At 30.6% G+C, this 14,329-nt stretch overlaps 1 protein-coding gene across 4 annotated transcripts; it reads right to left on the bottom strand.

The window, feature by feature from the left end:
* Nucleotides 1-4,700: 4,700 nt before the first annotated feature.
* On the bottom strand, nucleotides 4,701-14,301 carry Spin (Protein spinster). Of its 4 annotated transcripts, XM_071712555.1 has the most exons (11): nucleotides 14,146-14,284; nucleotides 13,823-14,065; nucleotides 13,458-13,654; nucleotides 13,153-13,304; nucleotides 12,859-13,062; nucleotides 11,168-11,302; nucleotides 10,824-11,085; nucleotides 10,634-10,732; nucleotides 10,357-10,570; nucleotides 8,205-8,297; nucleotides 4,701-6,245 (listed from the first exon to the last, which is right to left on the bottom strand). In XM_071712555.1, exons 2-10 carry the CDS (start codon nucleotides 14,019-14,021, stop codon nucleotides 8,245-8,247), a joined length of 1,515 nt encoding a protein of 504 aa, XP_071568656.1. In that variant the 5' UTR covers nucleotides 14,022-14,065; nucleotides 14,146-14,284; the 3' UTR covers nucleotides 4,701-6,245; nucleotides 8,205-8,244. The 4 variants fall into 4 exon arrangements, with proteins under 4 accessions (XP_071568656.1, XP_071568653.1, XP_071568652.1 ...); XM_071712552.1 differs by lacking the exon at nucleotides 8,205-8,297 and having other exon boundaries at nucleotides 14,164-14,301; XM_071712551.1 differs by lacking the exon at nucleotides 8,205-8,297.
* Nucleotides 14,302-14,329: the final 28 nt, after the last annotated feature.

The following is a 14,329-nucleotide window of genomic DNA, read 5'->3' as shown; positions in this document are numbered from 1 at the left end:
TTCTGCCGTCCTTTCCTTCTCTCTCGCGCTCTCTGTCTCTTTACGGCTTATTATATATATATATGCGCTTTCGAGCGTTCCATTTGTGCACGCCAATTGTTCGCACGGGCAAACTTCGAAACCCGGTTCGCTGCGAGCGCCGCGGAGAAAGGAGCGAAGAGGGTCGGACGAATCCGGTCAAACGGCGCGAGAGCATAACGATAGCCGAGAAAAAAATGAGACAATGAAGGGGTTAAAGTTGATACAATTGAACGAGAAACGTCGCCGCGTCGGTACAGGCCTGATTTATTTTCGCAGTCACCCCTTTGCCCCCCCCCCCTGTTCCGCGCTAACCCTCCCCCCGTCTTCACGCGCGGGAACATCGCGCTCCCATTGTTTTTCCGGCGCGGACTCGCGGGGAGAGGCGAAAACCGGAAAAAAAACCTCGTGACGATTTAAAAAGCGCTCTACGCGAGGCACGGTTACGGATATGAATCATTGCCTAGTAACTAGCGGAAGTGTTTTGTGACGAGGAAATTATTTCGTCCTGGACACGGTGAATTATTTGACACGTATGAATGTAAAACACCGTGAAATATATGCGCAATAAGGGATGATGAGACTGTTCCCCAAGAAATCTAATGTGTAGCAGTTAAAAATAAAGAAGCAAATTTTTTAAAAATGTTAATGTAATATTGTTACAATTATTATTAATAGGATGATAACTTTTTATCACCGTAATTAAAATGTATCGTAAATAAAGCGTATTACAATGTTTTTTTTTGCAACTAGAAAAACTGTTCTCACCAATGTATCTATAATTTATAATATTTTTTCTAAATATTATTTAAGTGTCTCTGGACTCGAGTATGCCACAAAAATCTTTATCCAGTGTTGGATGAGTTAATTTTTTTTTAACTAAATTAAGTTAAAGTTAATAGCTTATAAAATTAATTTAGTTACGTTAAAAGTTGCATGAACAAAAACTCAGTTAAAAGTTGCGTTAAGATTAAATTAGCTTAAGTTAAATTAAAAGTTAATTTTTGACAGCATTATTTATATTAAATTAGAATGTCGTAATTTTTTAAAATTTGATTACTCTAAATAACAAAAAATTACAATATGGATCATCAAATAAATGTAATATTTTATTTGTAAATTAAGTTTATATATAAAATAACAAAGAATTTTTGTTTTTTATATTATCATCTTTGGGCACTGCAAGTGTCGCACCCATCACAATCTCATTAAGCTTTTTCTAAACTAATTGTCCAATGTTCAAGATTTTATAAGAAAAAAATATTGACGCTCAGATATGAAAAAAATTTTTAACTTAGGAAAAAAGTTAATAAGTTTAAGTTTATGTGTTTTAAAAATAAAACTAGTTGAAGTTAAAAATTAACTCATTTTAAATTAACTGAGCAAAGTTAAAAGTTATTAACTTTTTTATTTAACTTGTAACTAATTAACTAGTTAATTTCAAATATTTGTACCGCATGCAATTGTGTATGTTTTTCAATATTTTGTACATATTACAACGTTAGCGCGATGTATCAGCATTTTTTATATTTGAGGAATCTTGAACTACTTCTAGATTCATGGTAAATAGCAGATATAATCTTATATTTTTATACTACAAGTAATTACTCCAAATACAATTGTGTGCTTTGCACATAATATATATAATATGTATAATAAGAATTTATTGGTCTGCCATTTCTTCCATGTAATTATTTCATATACAACATTCAGAACTTACAAAGTAAGAGAAATCGCCATGCAAATACAATATAATAGTGCGCGTCGTCAACAAAACAGATAAAATAAATTGTTATTATGTTAGATCCTAAGAGACTTGTCCCAAATTCGTGATAAACATTCATCCATCGTGTGCGGCTGCTATTCGTCATTTTCGCTCATCTATTCCGCCCACAGGGTTCTTCCCCCATCGAGCCCTCGCTCGTCCGACGATAATCCGTCATTCCGACGGCGCGGCGGCGGCGGCGGACAGGGGAAATCGGAGGAAGGTGAGAGGGAGGAAGGGAAGGTAGAAATTGAAATGCTAAAAGCGAAATTGGGTAGGAATTAGGAAAAACGCTGCGAGATGGGACGGTGTTTACCCGTCGTTGCTGGAAGGGCGCGCGAAGGTGGGCCCCCATGGCGAAGTCGGAGATTTCTCCATCCCTCGTCGAGAGAACGAGGACGCGGGGTTGGTGCTGGCCACCCTTCCTTGCCCAGTGGCTGCTGCATGCCCGATGAGGGCGAGGGCGAGGGCGATGAGGCGGGGGCACCGTGTTAGCGTGGCAAAGGGGAGACCAGATCGAAACGTTGGGGGTGAGACGGCTGCGGGGTTGCGACGCTGCTGGAGCGTGCTCCGAGTGCCGCGTAAATAACTTCCATCTTCGAGGGTGCAGCCGTCCCTGCGCGGGAGCAGGCGAAGGAGGAAGATGAGGAAGATGAGGAAGAGGAGGAGGAGGAGGAGGAGGAGGAGGAGGAGGAGGAGGAGGAGGAGGAGGAGGAGGAGGAGGAAAAGGAGGAGGAGGACGACTCTCAAAACCGAGGGCAAGAAAGGGCGAGAAGAAAAAGAAAGTCCGAGCGTGGGGGCGAGAAAGAAGAGAGCGGAGATGGCGCCCGGTTATAGGAAGGCAACAGCGACGTCGATCGCGTAGCGTGTGGGAAGGCTGATGTAAAATATTCTTAATGAGCAAAGACTTTCAAGTATTGACTCAAAATGGCGGCTGTCCTTTCAAGTCGGCTTGTTAAGCATTATCCCGCACCGCGGTGGCCTCTCTCCTCATCCTTCGCCCACGCGCTTTTCTTTGTGCCACCATCACCTCGCCGGTTGTTCCCCCTTCTCGGCGTTACTTCATGTTCCACTGTCCCCATCATCGGGCACGCTGTTCGGAAAAATTGCGGAGGGACGACGAAAAGTCAGCCTCGCTCGACAGCTTCGCTCGCTACGAGCGAACGTTTGAAGAATTGTGAAGTCGTGTCACAAATATTAATATTTTATATCACTATATCTTGTACATTGAATATATTTATCATATTTATCATATTTCTGTATTTTTATGATATATATTAATTTCTAATTGAGATTTTTATTAACATATTATTCATAATACTTCTTCTCCATGTTATCTTTTGAAAAACCGGATAATAAAGCTGTTGATACATTAAATTTAAATCTTCGTGTGTACAAAATAAAACAATTTGCAAAAATGTTATAATTAAATAGATTAAACTAAAAATTTCCATAATCAAAAAAGCAGTAAAAAATATTTAAACGAATAAAAACTGTCATCATTTCTACACGACATCGTACTTTAACTTCATCAAATTTTAATCAGGATGTTCTCAGATTTTAATTGACAAGTTCTTTGATCAATTTAAAATCGACTTCTTCTTGAAATTATGGAAATCTTTAACGTAGAAAATTAAAGGTATAGGAGATTATGCTTTAAGAAAGTAAATAGATTAATAAAAAAAAAATTATATTTTTCGATACCAAAAAGATTTACTTTAATAGCAACTTTATGTAAATATTACTTGCTAGAATAATTATTTAAAAATTGGAAAATTATGTAAAGAATAACATTTGTCCATCAAATTTTTCTTAAGATTAAATTCGATTATAAACGCATCAAGAAAAATCTCTATTTAAAATGATTTTTCGGTAGATGCGATATATACCTTGCATTAAATGAAGTCTTAATATTCTTATTGACTACCAAGGAAGTTTCGAAGACCCAATTCCTTGTGGATTCGAAGCCGGTCCTCGAAAGATGCAAGCTACCAAGTCCTTTTCCACAGAGGCTTACGCGCGAACGGCTCGCCGAGTGGATTATCCTGGAGGAAAGAGGACCGGTGGCCTTGGGGGTACACCTTAAGGGTTGTTAAAACTTGACTCTCTCGCTTTGAGTCTTTCTCCTTGTCTACGCGGGGGCCGAAGTAAGGGTTAAAAATGTATAAGATAAGACAGCGACAAGGGAGGTGCGTAAGAGTACGCGCGCGGGGGGTGAGAAAGCGAGGACTGAGCGAGAGACTGATGGAAAAAGAGCAGAGACAATGCGAGACAGAGAGAAAAAGAAAGAGAAGGAAAAAGGAGAGAGGCAGTGAGAAGAAAGGCGAAGAGAAGTTTCATTATTGATCAAAGAAACCGAGTGTCGCTTCCCTCTCCGATAGCTCATTCTATTCAGGCCCTCTTCGACTTCCCATGAAAAATGCCAGCTTCGCCTGCTTATTTGTAACGCAACCGCGACCTGCAGGTACACGCTACACGATGCTGCGGTGTATTCTGCGTATACAGGGTGACCTAAGAAAACGACCGAAGAGTTAACGTAATATCCGTATTATGTACGATTAAAAAAAATCAATTATCACACATGAATCTGCAAATTAATATAAAAATACAAGGCAAAATAAATAATTTTATGGAGATTCTGCAAAAAAAATAAATTTAAAAAAATTGATGGAAACTTCTTCTATAAAATATATTATTAAATTCCAAAAGCAAAAAATTAATTTTGAAATTTTTTAATTTGTTTTTAATCGCTTCCTACCATATATTATTCATCTTCAGTCGCAAAAATAAAACAACATGATTAAAGATTAACTTACATAAGTGTTGGTTACAATTATCATTCGCGAAATAATTTCTCTTCTCTTCAGTAGAAATAATCTGTAAATGAAATACATAATTCTTAATATTACTAAGCAACTATACGCAAAAAGATTTATTGCCATAATACATAACGTAATACAATTCGTTTCTTATAGTTAAAGTATCATCAAATTCGGATAATTCTACAATCCATAATTTCTGCTTATTATTTTATACATAAGTACTGCCATTTTGCGCTAAAATGCATACAGTTCAACCACTTTTATCATATGGTTTATTTAATTGAGTGTTATCAACACATGTTTAAATAAAAGCTCGCGACAATTGTATTTTTTCGTGTTTAGTTAAATAAATTTCATATTCTTTAATTTTCCAAATCAAAGTTAATTAATTTAATATAGATTTTATAGTTTTATTTAATCAATACTAACTTTACATCATTTTGTGCTCACTTTCTTTTTATGATGTATAGACGTTATATATTTAATTATACAATAATATAAAATATATGTACATATTTTTCGATAGATTTTATTAATCTTGTAATAATGTCCTAATGTGCATTTTACATAACAGAGTACTATATTTCAGTTTGATTAGATATAAACATTTCAAACTCGCATTATATAGTGATTATAAATATAAATATAGACAGAGAGAATTCATGTATTTTAAAATTTGGAAAGAATCAATACATATATATAATATCACTGGAAGAAAAGAGCAGTAAATTCTGAAACAATTTATAATACTTATATTGATTACTTAAAATCAATATATTTTTAGAGTATTACTATATATTATTATATAATAATTTTATATTATAATTGTAATATTTCTGAAAAAAATATTCAAAAATGTTTTAATGTTTCGAGAAAAAGACATTAACATTTATACTTATTGAAATATCTTTATCTATACATATCTCTGACTTACCAAAACAAGTTTTATGTAAAAAATAAGCATATTTGTAGCAATTATTGAAAATGTCTTCTGAAGAATTATGCAATTGTTAGTATTTTTACAGTTTAATGCTAAAGCAGTACTGATAAATTAATCAAATATTTATACCAATTAAAATAATTATGTATCTTACATATAAATTATTTACTAATACAATCTTACCACATAGATTATTTATACAATTTGCATCTATTATGTGATGATTTCATAATACATTACATGAATTTGCAATATGAGTTATTATAAAAATATAACATTTAAAAATATTGTACAATTTATATGTGCATCTTCATTCAGATTTTAAGAGTTTCATTGCTGACTTGTCTAATGTATTGTACATTATTAACAGTAGTAACTTGTAACTATTTTTCTCTGAGGATACTCTTCATTATGACTATATGAAAGCTTTCTTCGCAAATACATTCTGTATATAATACATATATCCTTGTATCAATGAGAGACACATTTTATATTATAAAATCAAACCAATAGCTACGTTTGATAGAACCATGCTGTACATTCGTAACAATAGCTTATTTAAAGTATCAAGACCCTATAAAAATCTAGTCAGGCGGTTCCACTTGATGCCTGTTAAATTCTAGTATCGTATTTGTATCATTTTGTAATTCGCTGTTAACTGGATCATTGCAAATACATACTGAGTCTGAAAGACTTCCACCTGAAAATAATATAAATAATATAAATTATTAACATATGTTATTATATAACATACAGATCCAGATAGATAAAAAAAATCTGCAGCTAAATATACAATATCAATTTATGTATAAATATACGATAATATAAACATTACACACATAAATTATTATTGTATTAAAATCATAAATTATTTTTTGTTCGAAAAGTTTCCATGTTTTTAAGTTGATTAATTTCTATATTTTATATTTCTCCAATAAACAAGTAGTATTTAAATAATTAACATATTTTATTAAACATAAAGAAGATCCTTGTTTCCATGTAATGATAGGATATGACAAGACTTCTAAAGTGGAGTAAACAGTGGAGTACACACACACACACACACACAACCAATATACATCCATTGATTAAAAAAACAACAGATAACACATAAGCAATCTTTCAAGCATCTATATAAAGCTAGAATGCTAAAATCCATATATGATAAAAATGTATAGCACCAATAATATTGTACAACACCAAGCATAAATTGTGCGTAATGCATCTTGAAATCCCATCTATTCAGTTTTTAATATAAATATATTTATATATATTGACAAATTTGCAAAGCAAAAACATATAGATACAAACATATAGACACATTTACAAAACAAATCATATAATTAGATTGCATTAATAAACTCGATTATGCGTTTACTATATCCCAATTACAATTTAGTTATTTAAAAACATACATGCAACATTGTACCATATCCACATAACATACATCCACAAATATACATAAACTAAAGTCTATTAGTTGTGTTACATTCCACACATAGATTTATAGGCAAGCTTCATCAGTCTAAAAGATGACCTCACATCACTTTGATATCAAGTTTTAATATCATTATAAGTATTTGTACAATACTTTATTCAATAAATACTTGTAAAAAAAACTAATTTTTTAAGTACTAATGTTAATTCTAATAATAGGAATATCAAGCCTGAGCTATATTTTATCTATATTGTAACTATTTAAAGATATAATTATATAATCGAATTAAGCTGTTGTATATAAGTTTTGTGATTGTTAAAAGTACCTAAATGTACAGGTAGTAGAAGAAAATTTTTAATTATCTAATAAGTCATATTTTCTATTTATGATATCCACGGGCAAAACATAATGTCAAGACAATATAAATAACGAAAAAGCTCCATATTCCTGAGTTTGAAATTCCTCATGCATCTTTAGAAAATAATCATAAAAATAGAAAAGAAAAATAGAAAAATACTTTTAGAAATTATAAACTAAAAATATAATAATTTTGTAAAATCCAATGTAAAAAATATTATGAAATGATAATTGATAATCAATTTAATTGTTTAATCAGTTTAATTTTGTTTTAAATATAATTTAATTCTATAAAAATATACAAATTTTTATTTATAAGATCAACCAACATATATTTCTTAAATAAATTTAATTCTTTTATTTAATACAGCTAAATACTGAACTTTGAATCTTATTTGATAAAGAGATGTCAATGTTGTTTTTTCGTAAGTACCAAATAACTTAAATTCTTCAAGAATTAAGAATAAATATAGTAATTATAAATAATAGATAACTATAAATGACAATTAGAATAGAAATCTAACTATTAATTCATATACAATATAAAATATGTATAAATAGTTCAAATGTATCATATTGACTAATCATCACAAAATTTAATCTGTGCACTGCAATAATGTTTTTATAAAATAAATAATTTAATAAATAAATATACATATCTATTTTGGAAATATATGTCGATATAGATATCTCCTTCTCAAAACATTGTTTAAGTTAATTTATGAGCATATAATATAATAAAGACAAACAATAAAGTATCACAGAACAGAAAATTATCACTACTTGTACAAAACCAGATTAAATTGATTACCAAATTAAATTTAAAAAAAAAGAATAATGAAATCATGAAAATAAATTATATACCAGGTATACAGCACATTATCAGGGGAGGCCCAGTGGTGATCTATAAATGCGTTGATTCAGCTTGCCCATTATTCTTAGTATCTAGATATTTGTCTGTAAGAAAGATGTTTGCATATTATATAAAAATAACTACATGCACATTCCGGACTAAACCATGTAACATATATCATGTATCGCTTATGATAAATATAGCCCATTTCTGAAAAATTTTCTAATAACAAAAATAATAAATCATTAATTATTTTATATAAATCAAATATTAAATTATCAAAATATAAATATATTGTACAATTGTAAAAATTATAAAATAACTTGGAAAATAAAAAAATTTTAACATAATATATTTCTCGATTTTGTACAAAAAATTTTTATACAAAATGCAGTTTGTCATTTTGAAGACATAATTAAATATATAATTGTGCTAAAAAATTTAAAGAAACAAAGGACATAAAGGTTCTCTTATGCCTATAACAATGTATGTGGAATGTTTCAACTGTCCTATATAAGTTAAGATTGTGAAAATAGATTATATTTTAAAGACAGAATAATCTAAAAAAATAATTATTATCTAATTATAAAAAGATAAATATTATAATTATAGTATCGCAATTTTGGTTGTAAATAATAATAATAATAAATAAATGTATTGATTCTATATTGATATCTATATAAAATTGTATGTACGAAAAGCTAAAAAGCTACACGCGACAACATTAATAGATGATAAGAAAATAATTATTTATCAATCTGAGAGATATATTACCAGCGTATATATAAATTTAAATATGTTACTTGTGGATTGAGAACTGCATAATAAATTATATTAATCTTTAATTTGTGCGTTCTTTAACACGTTAAGCACCATTGTTAAATAGATTAATATCATAAATATAAAGATGAAAATTTATAATAAATTTAATATGATTAAAAACTATTAACTTTCAAAAAACAAATTACATATCTCTAATGTTAAAAGATTTAATATAAATACATAGATATCTTACTCTTTAACATATATTTTGGTGGAACATAAAATAAAAATTTAAGACTATATTATAAACGTTCAAAATTATTGCATATAAAACAATTCATCATAAAAAAATAAATATAAAAAAATCTTTAATTTTAACAAGTTAAGCGCCACGGTTAAAAATACAAAAAAATTTTCAAAAAATGTAAAAAAGCAGAAAGATATATCTATAAACTTTATTATTTTTTAGAAAAGTTACAATTATAATTAAAAATAATTATACATTTAATAAGTTTTTGAAAGTTTTGGCCTAAATATTTTTTATAATTTTCTTATTAAAAAATTTTGATTAAAATTAAAAAAATTAATATAATAAATAAATAAAATGTATAAATAAAAATGAATATTTTTTCCACTTATCCTTGCAATCTTGTAAAATATTTTATATACATTTCACATTATTACATTAAATTACATTTAAATATTTGCATATTTTTAAATATATTTTTTATATATTGTTTTCATATATTATCACGCAATATATTTCAATATAATAGATAAAACTTTTTGGCGCTTAACGTGTTAAATGATACTATAATTAATAAAGGTAGATATACTACCTTCTTTTTGGTCCCAAAGCTTGTGCTTGTAAGTCCAAAGTTGCGAACAATTCATGCACTGTGCAAAAATAGAATTAGTTTTAGTAGAGCTGCAAATTTTTATTTCACATTCCAACCAGACCTATACTACAGAGGTAATATATGTATATATGTTAGTTTATTAATGCGATATAGCATTATTGTATGTTAACAATTAATCAGCTATTTGATTATTCAATAGCTTAATATATATATTACACTTACCAAATAATGCGTGAGCATTGATATCGATGCTTTACTTAATAATAATGTTTATATGCAAAATATTTGGCACTAAATATTTAAAAAAAATTACTCTTGCAAAAACCCACATTTATACTTGCGCTAATGTATTTTATACATAAGAAAAAGTTATAACAACATTATTCATAACAATATTAGTGTATATATATATATATATATATTTATATGTCAAACATCAAGCTGTATTAGTGACGATTTCAATTGTAGACATGCAAAACACAGTGCGGTATCTAAACATCAATTTTGTCTTACTGTCTAGTAGGCATATTATTTTACTTACCCGCAATAGCAAGGTCGACTAATGCCTTATCCTTCTGTATATGCAATGCTGTCAGGAAGAAGAATAGAGCACCAAGTACTTCGACAAACATTGTCAGAAACATTGCATATTGTAGGCTACGGAACTCGACAGCTACATTTTGATTGTCATGAACACTAGATTGTTCTCCTACAGCTAAATCCGACAAGAACGATGACTTTAAACCTTCTGACATCTAAAAGAATATTAATAATTAATTATTTGTGATATTAATAGTTGTGAGTTTATTTCTACATACAAGTCCAATAAGGTAAGGACTGCCTGCATCTCCGAGAGCATGTGCAATGAGTATTTGGAATGCCTCTGCTGTAGATCTTCTTGTGGGAATTACTACATACTGCAATATAATAAAAAAAATTAAATTTATTGAAGTATAAATAATCATAAGAGAAATATATATATATATTTCTTTTTATATTGTCACTTACCAGTAATATATCAGCTACAATAGCCCAATTCAAATTTAATGATAACTGACCAAAGAATACTAATGTATAACAAAGAGTAGGATTTGTATTGGCAGTAATCATAGCGAAGAATAATAAAGGAGCACTTATTAGAAGACCTACGGCGCATATCAGAGGATCAGCTTGTTGCCAATAAGTTCGTAATTTTTGTGCTATAGTAGAGCCTAAGGGTACACCTATTAGACCGGATGCCATACCGATTAATCCAAACTTATATGCAACACTGAAACATTGTAACAATAATTATATAATTATATATTTTTACAATATAATAAACACACTACAATAAATGCTAAAAAACATACTCGTCTGGATCAACATTCGCTCCATAAGGAAGTAATTTAAAACCTAATTCTAGATATGTTGGCGCCCACCATGCTAGCGCACCAGTGACAAACGCCACACAAGTAAATCCTGCAGTAGACAGCATAAAGCTCGAACTGAAAATCATGTCTATAATATAGCAAATATAGTATTAACTACAAATTATGAGGAAAAAGTAATATAATAGAACTTCGATTATCTGTCACCCTATTTACCATCAATCTTTATTTACTGTCTTTTAATCCCATTATGCATTGCTATAGTATGTATAGCTCAGTCTTTGTTTATAACTTATTGAACCAATAAAAAATAAATAATTAAAATTTAATTAAATTTGATTAAATTATATATTATGTAATAAAATAAACAAATTAAATAAATCAATCTATTTGAGATATTTATGTACAGGTGATTCACTTAAGTGTTAACACATTTATTATCTTATTTGAATCATTAAAGATATTAAGATGCGGTTTTCACTGATAATGAGATAAACTAGATAAAGAAGCTATTAATTTACAAATTGCAGTTTGTTGTAGAACTTTTATTTGCAGAAATTCTGACTCTTATTTGATTTTTTAAATGTATCTATATGTTTTTTTTATGCAGCACATTAAAGTTGATTGAAATACGAATAAATAGATATAACATTTGTTACATTTTAACAAATAATTGTTGCAAAAACAATGTTAGTAAGTTCGAACATTTTGCCACATGCCTACAGCCGCATAGAGAGTCACAACCTCGCGCGACTGAGAAGTCTACTTATGACTCAGACCGTCAAGGTGAATTGCTCTGTTAATATGACTACATATTTGTAGGCTCAAGTATCTCTTTTGTAAGTTTATGGGAATAAAATATCTGTTTTGCATTACATTTATCAACATGTTACACAGTTTTTTGGACCCTATCGTATAATACAGAAACTTAGGAATTGATATAAAGAAATAAGCATAGAATGTGACAAAATGCTGGAAAATAACTAATTTTAATCATTAGTATACATTCCGTTTCCGTTTTGTAATTTGCATTGCAAATCTAAAATATATACTAGTGACGAACACAGATTAGCTGCTTTACTACGCAATAATTATTGCTGCGTCTTACTTTGACGATTTGAATGGGTAGATTTCCTATTTGTACGAGGTAAGGTCTCTGTCAATAAAAATTCTATTTAAAAAACTGCAATTTGGCAAGTTAGTAGCCTCTTTATCTAGTTTATCTCAGTAAAACTGCATCTCAATATTTTTAATAGGTAGAAGAAAATAGGTGTGTTAACTCTTAAGTAAATGTGCATGTGCGTGAGTGTGTGTGTGTGTGTGTGTGTGTGTGTGTGTGTGTGTGACGCATGCACACGCATGCACGTACACGTATATGCACATTATATATATATATATATATATATATATATATATATATATATAATGTACATATTTTATTATCCATTTATTCAATCATTTGTCATGATCTTGGCCCCATATGGCCCTGACAGATAATTGAAGTTCTATTGCACAAAGTTCACGTTCCGTCTTATCTGAACAATTAGTAATGGATAGAACAATATAAATCACTGCTATAATAAAAAAGCATTAATAAATAAGAGTGTCATGTCCTACACGTTCTACTCGTTATTATAATAGCTTCACTCAAAAAATATAATATTGATAATTACTTTTTTAATAACTCCTTGATATCATACGACCATGTAGTACTTGTCAAATGAATGCCTCCTTCTCGTTCACCTCTGATAGGATCTCTTACTACAGTGAGTAACAGAAGAATCGCTACAATACCTAATATAGGAGTAATACGTAATCCCCACTGCCAGTGACCAGAAATACGAGCTGTTTCACCTCCCGTAATATATCCTAAACCACTGAAATAACACATACATTTAACAGAAGAATATTAAGAAATATATATTCTAATCTATATATATTCTAAATGCAGCGTGTAATCAACATACCTTCCAACTGGAATAGCAAAGTAAAATAAGGCGAGCATCTTAGAACGTACATCTTTTACGAATAAATCGCTAATAATTGTTGGCGCGATTGTAGAGTAACTAGCTTCTCCTATCCCAACAAGTGCTCTAAAGAATAGAAACCATCCAAATGTCTGAAATAAATTAAAAATATTACACATAAGACATATACTTAATAATTTTTGCGTACGGCAAAATTAGATGCGTTAATGCATTTAGATGCATTTCTCCATGTTAATATTGAATTGAATAAAAGATTCATTCTATATGAAAAAAGATATACTTGCTTTCATGTAAGAACCAATAAATGTCGTTAGGCACCATAGAAATACGCCACTGCTCATAATAAACTTTCTATTATAACGATCTCCCAGGTATCCAAATAACGGTGCAAACACCATATAGCTCAAAATGAACGCTGTTTGCAGTAGTCCAGACTTATCGTTGCCGATATCAAAGTCATGCTTGATATCCGGCAGTATACCTAAAATAAAACATTGAGTTTTTTAATCAATAAACTGAGAAAAATAATGTTTCCTGTCCAAGAGATCACTCTCTCTCTCTCTTATGATGTTTCATCAATTTGAAAAGATTTCTCAGAAATGAGAAATCTATAAATTCGAAATTGTTTGTAAGGCAAAGCGAGACTCACCAGCGACCGTAAAACGGTCCATGTAATTTATAAGATTCACGAAGCAGAGAACCGTGACTGTGATCCAGTCGGCCGCGCTGATCGACCTCAGCTCCGACGGCATCGTTGCTTTCACGCGCGTCTCCCTCGGGTCGTCCTGATCCGCATTTACCGCACGATACTTATTTTCCGTGTTGACGGGCGCACGATCGTCTACCATGGCGCGACAGGTTCCTCGGTAATCTCGCCGTTAATCGCGTCGCACTGTTCAAAGTAATGTAATTCATGAGTTCAGCAAATTATCGCTGATTTAAAAGCTACCTCATTTCGGCATTATCAGTTACCCCGCGACAAGACATAACCTCAAAGCCCGCCGACGTTGCCCCGCCGCGCGATGACAAAAAACTGTTTGCGAACATCTTCGAGCGTCACAGTGTGCGCATCACACCACCTCTGATTGAACTCCAAAGTGGACAAAAGTGGGATTGTGATTGTGCGAGCGATCGAGAGCACGCGTGTCTGTGTGCG

Source organism: Temnothorax nylanderi, unplaced genomic scaffold, assembly GCF_030848795.1.
Source record: "Temnothorax nylanderi isolate EJ_2023f unplaced genomic scaffold, tnyl_v1.0 TNYL_tig0111_pilon, whole genome shotgun sequence".
Classification (NCBI taxonomy): Eukaryota; Metazoa; Arthropoda; class Insecta; order Hymenoptera; family Formicidae; genus Temnothorax; species Temnothorax nylanderi.
This window is presented reverse-complemented; position numbering and strand designations above follow the sequence as displayed.

Coding starts and splice junctions, on each gene's coding strand:
- Spin (XM_071712552.1), bottom strand. CDS start 14,021: ATGGTAGACGATCGTGCGCCCGTCAACACGGAAAATAAGTATCGTGCG. Junction 10,571..10,633: donor GTCCTTACCTTATTGGACTT/GTATGTAGAAAT, acceptor ATATTCTTTTAG/ATGTCAGAAGGTTTAAAGTC. Junction 6,246..10,356: donor AGTCGACCTTGCTATTGCGG/GTAAGTAAAATA, acceptor TATTATTTTCAG/GTGGAAGTCTTTCAGACTCA.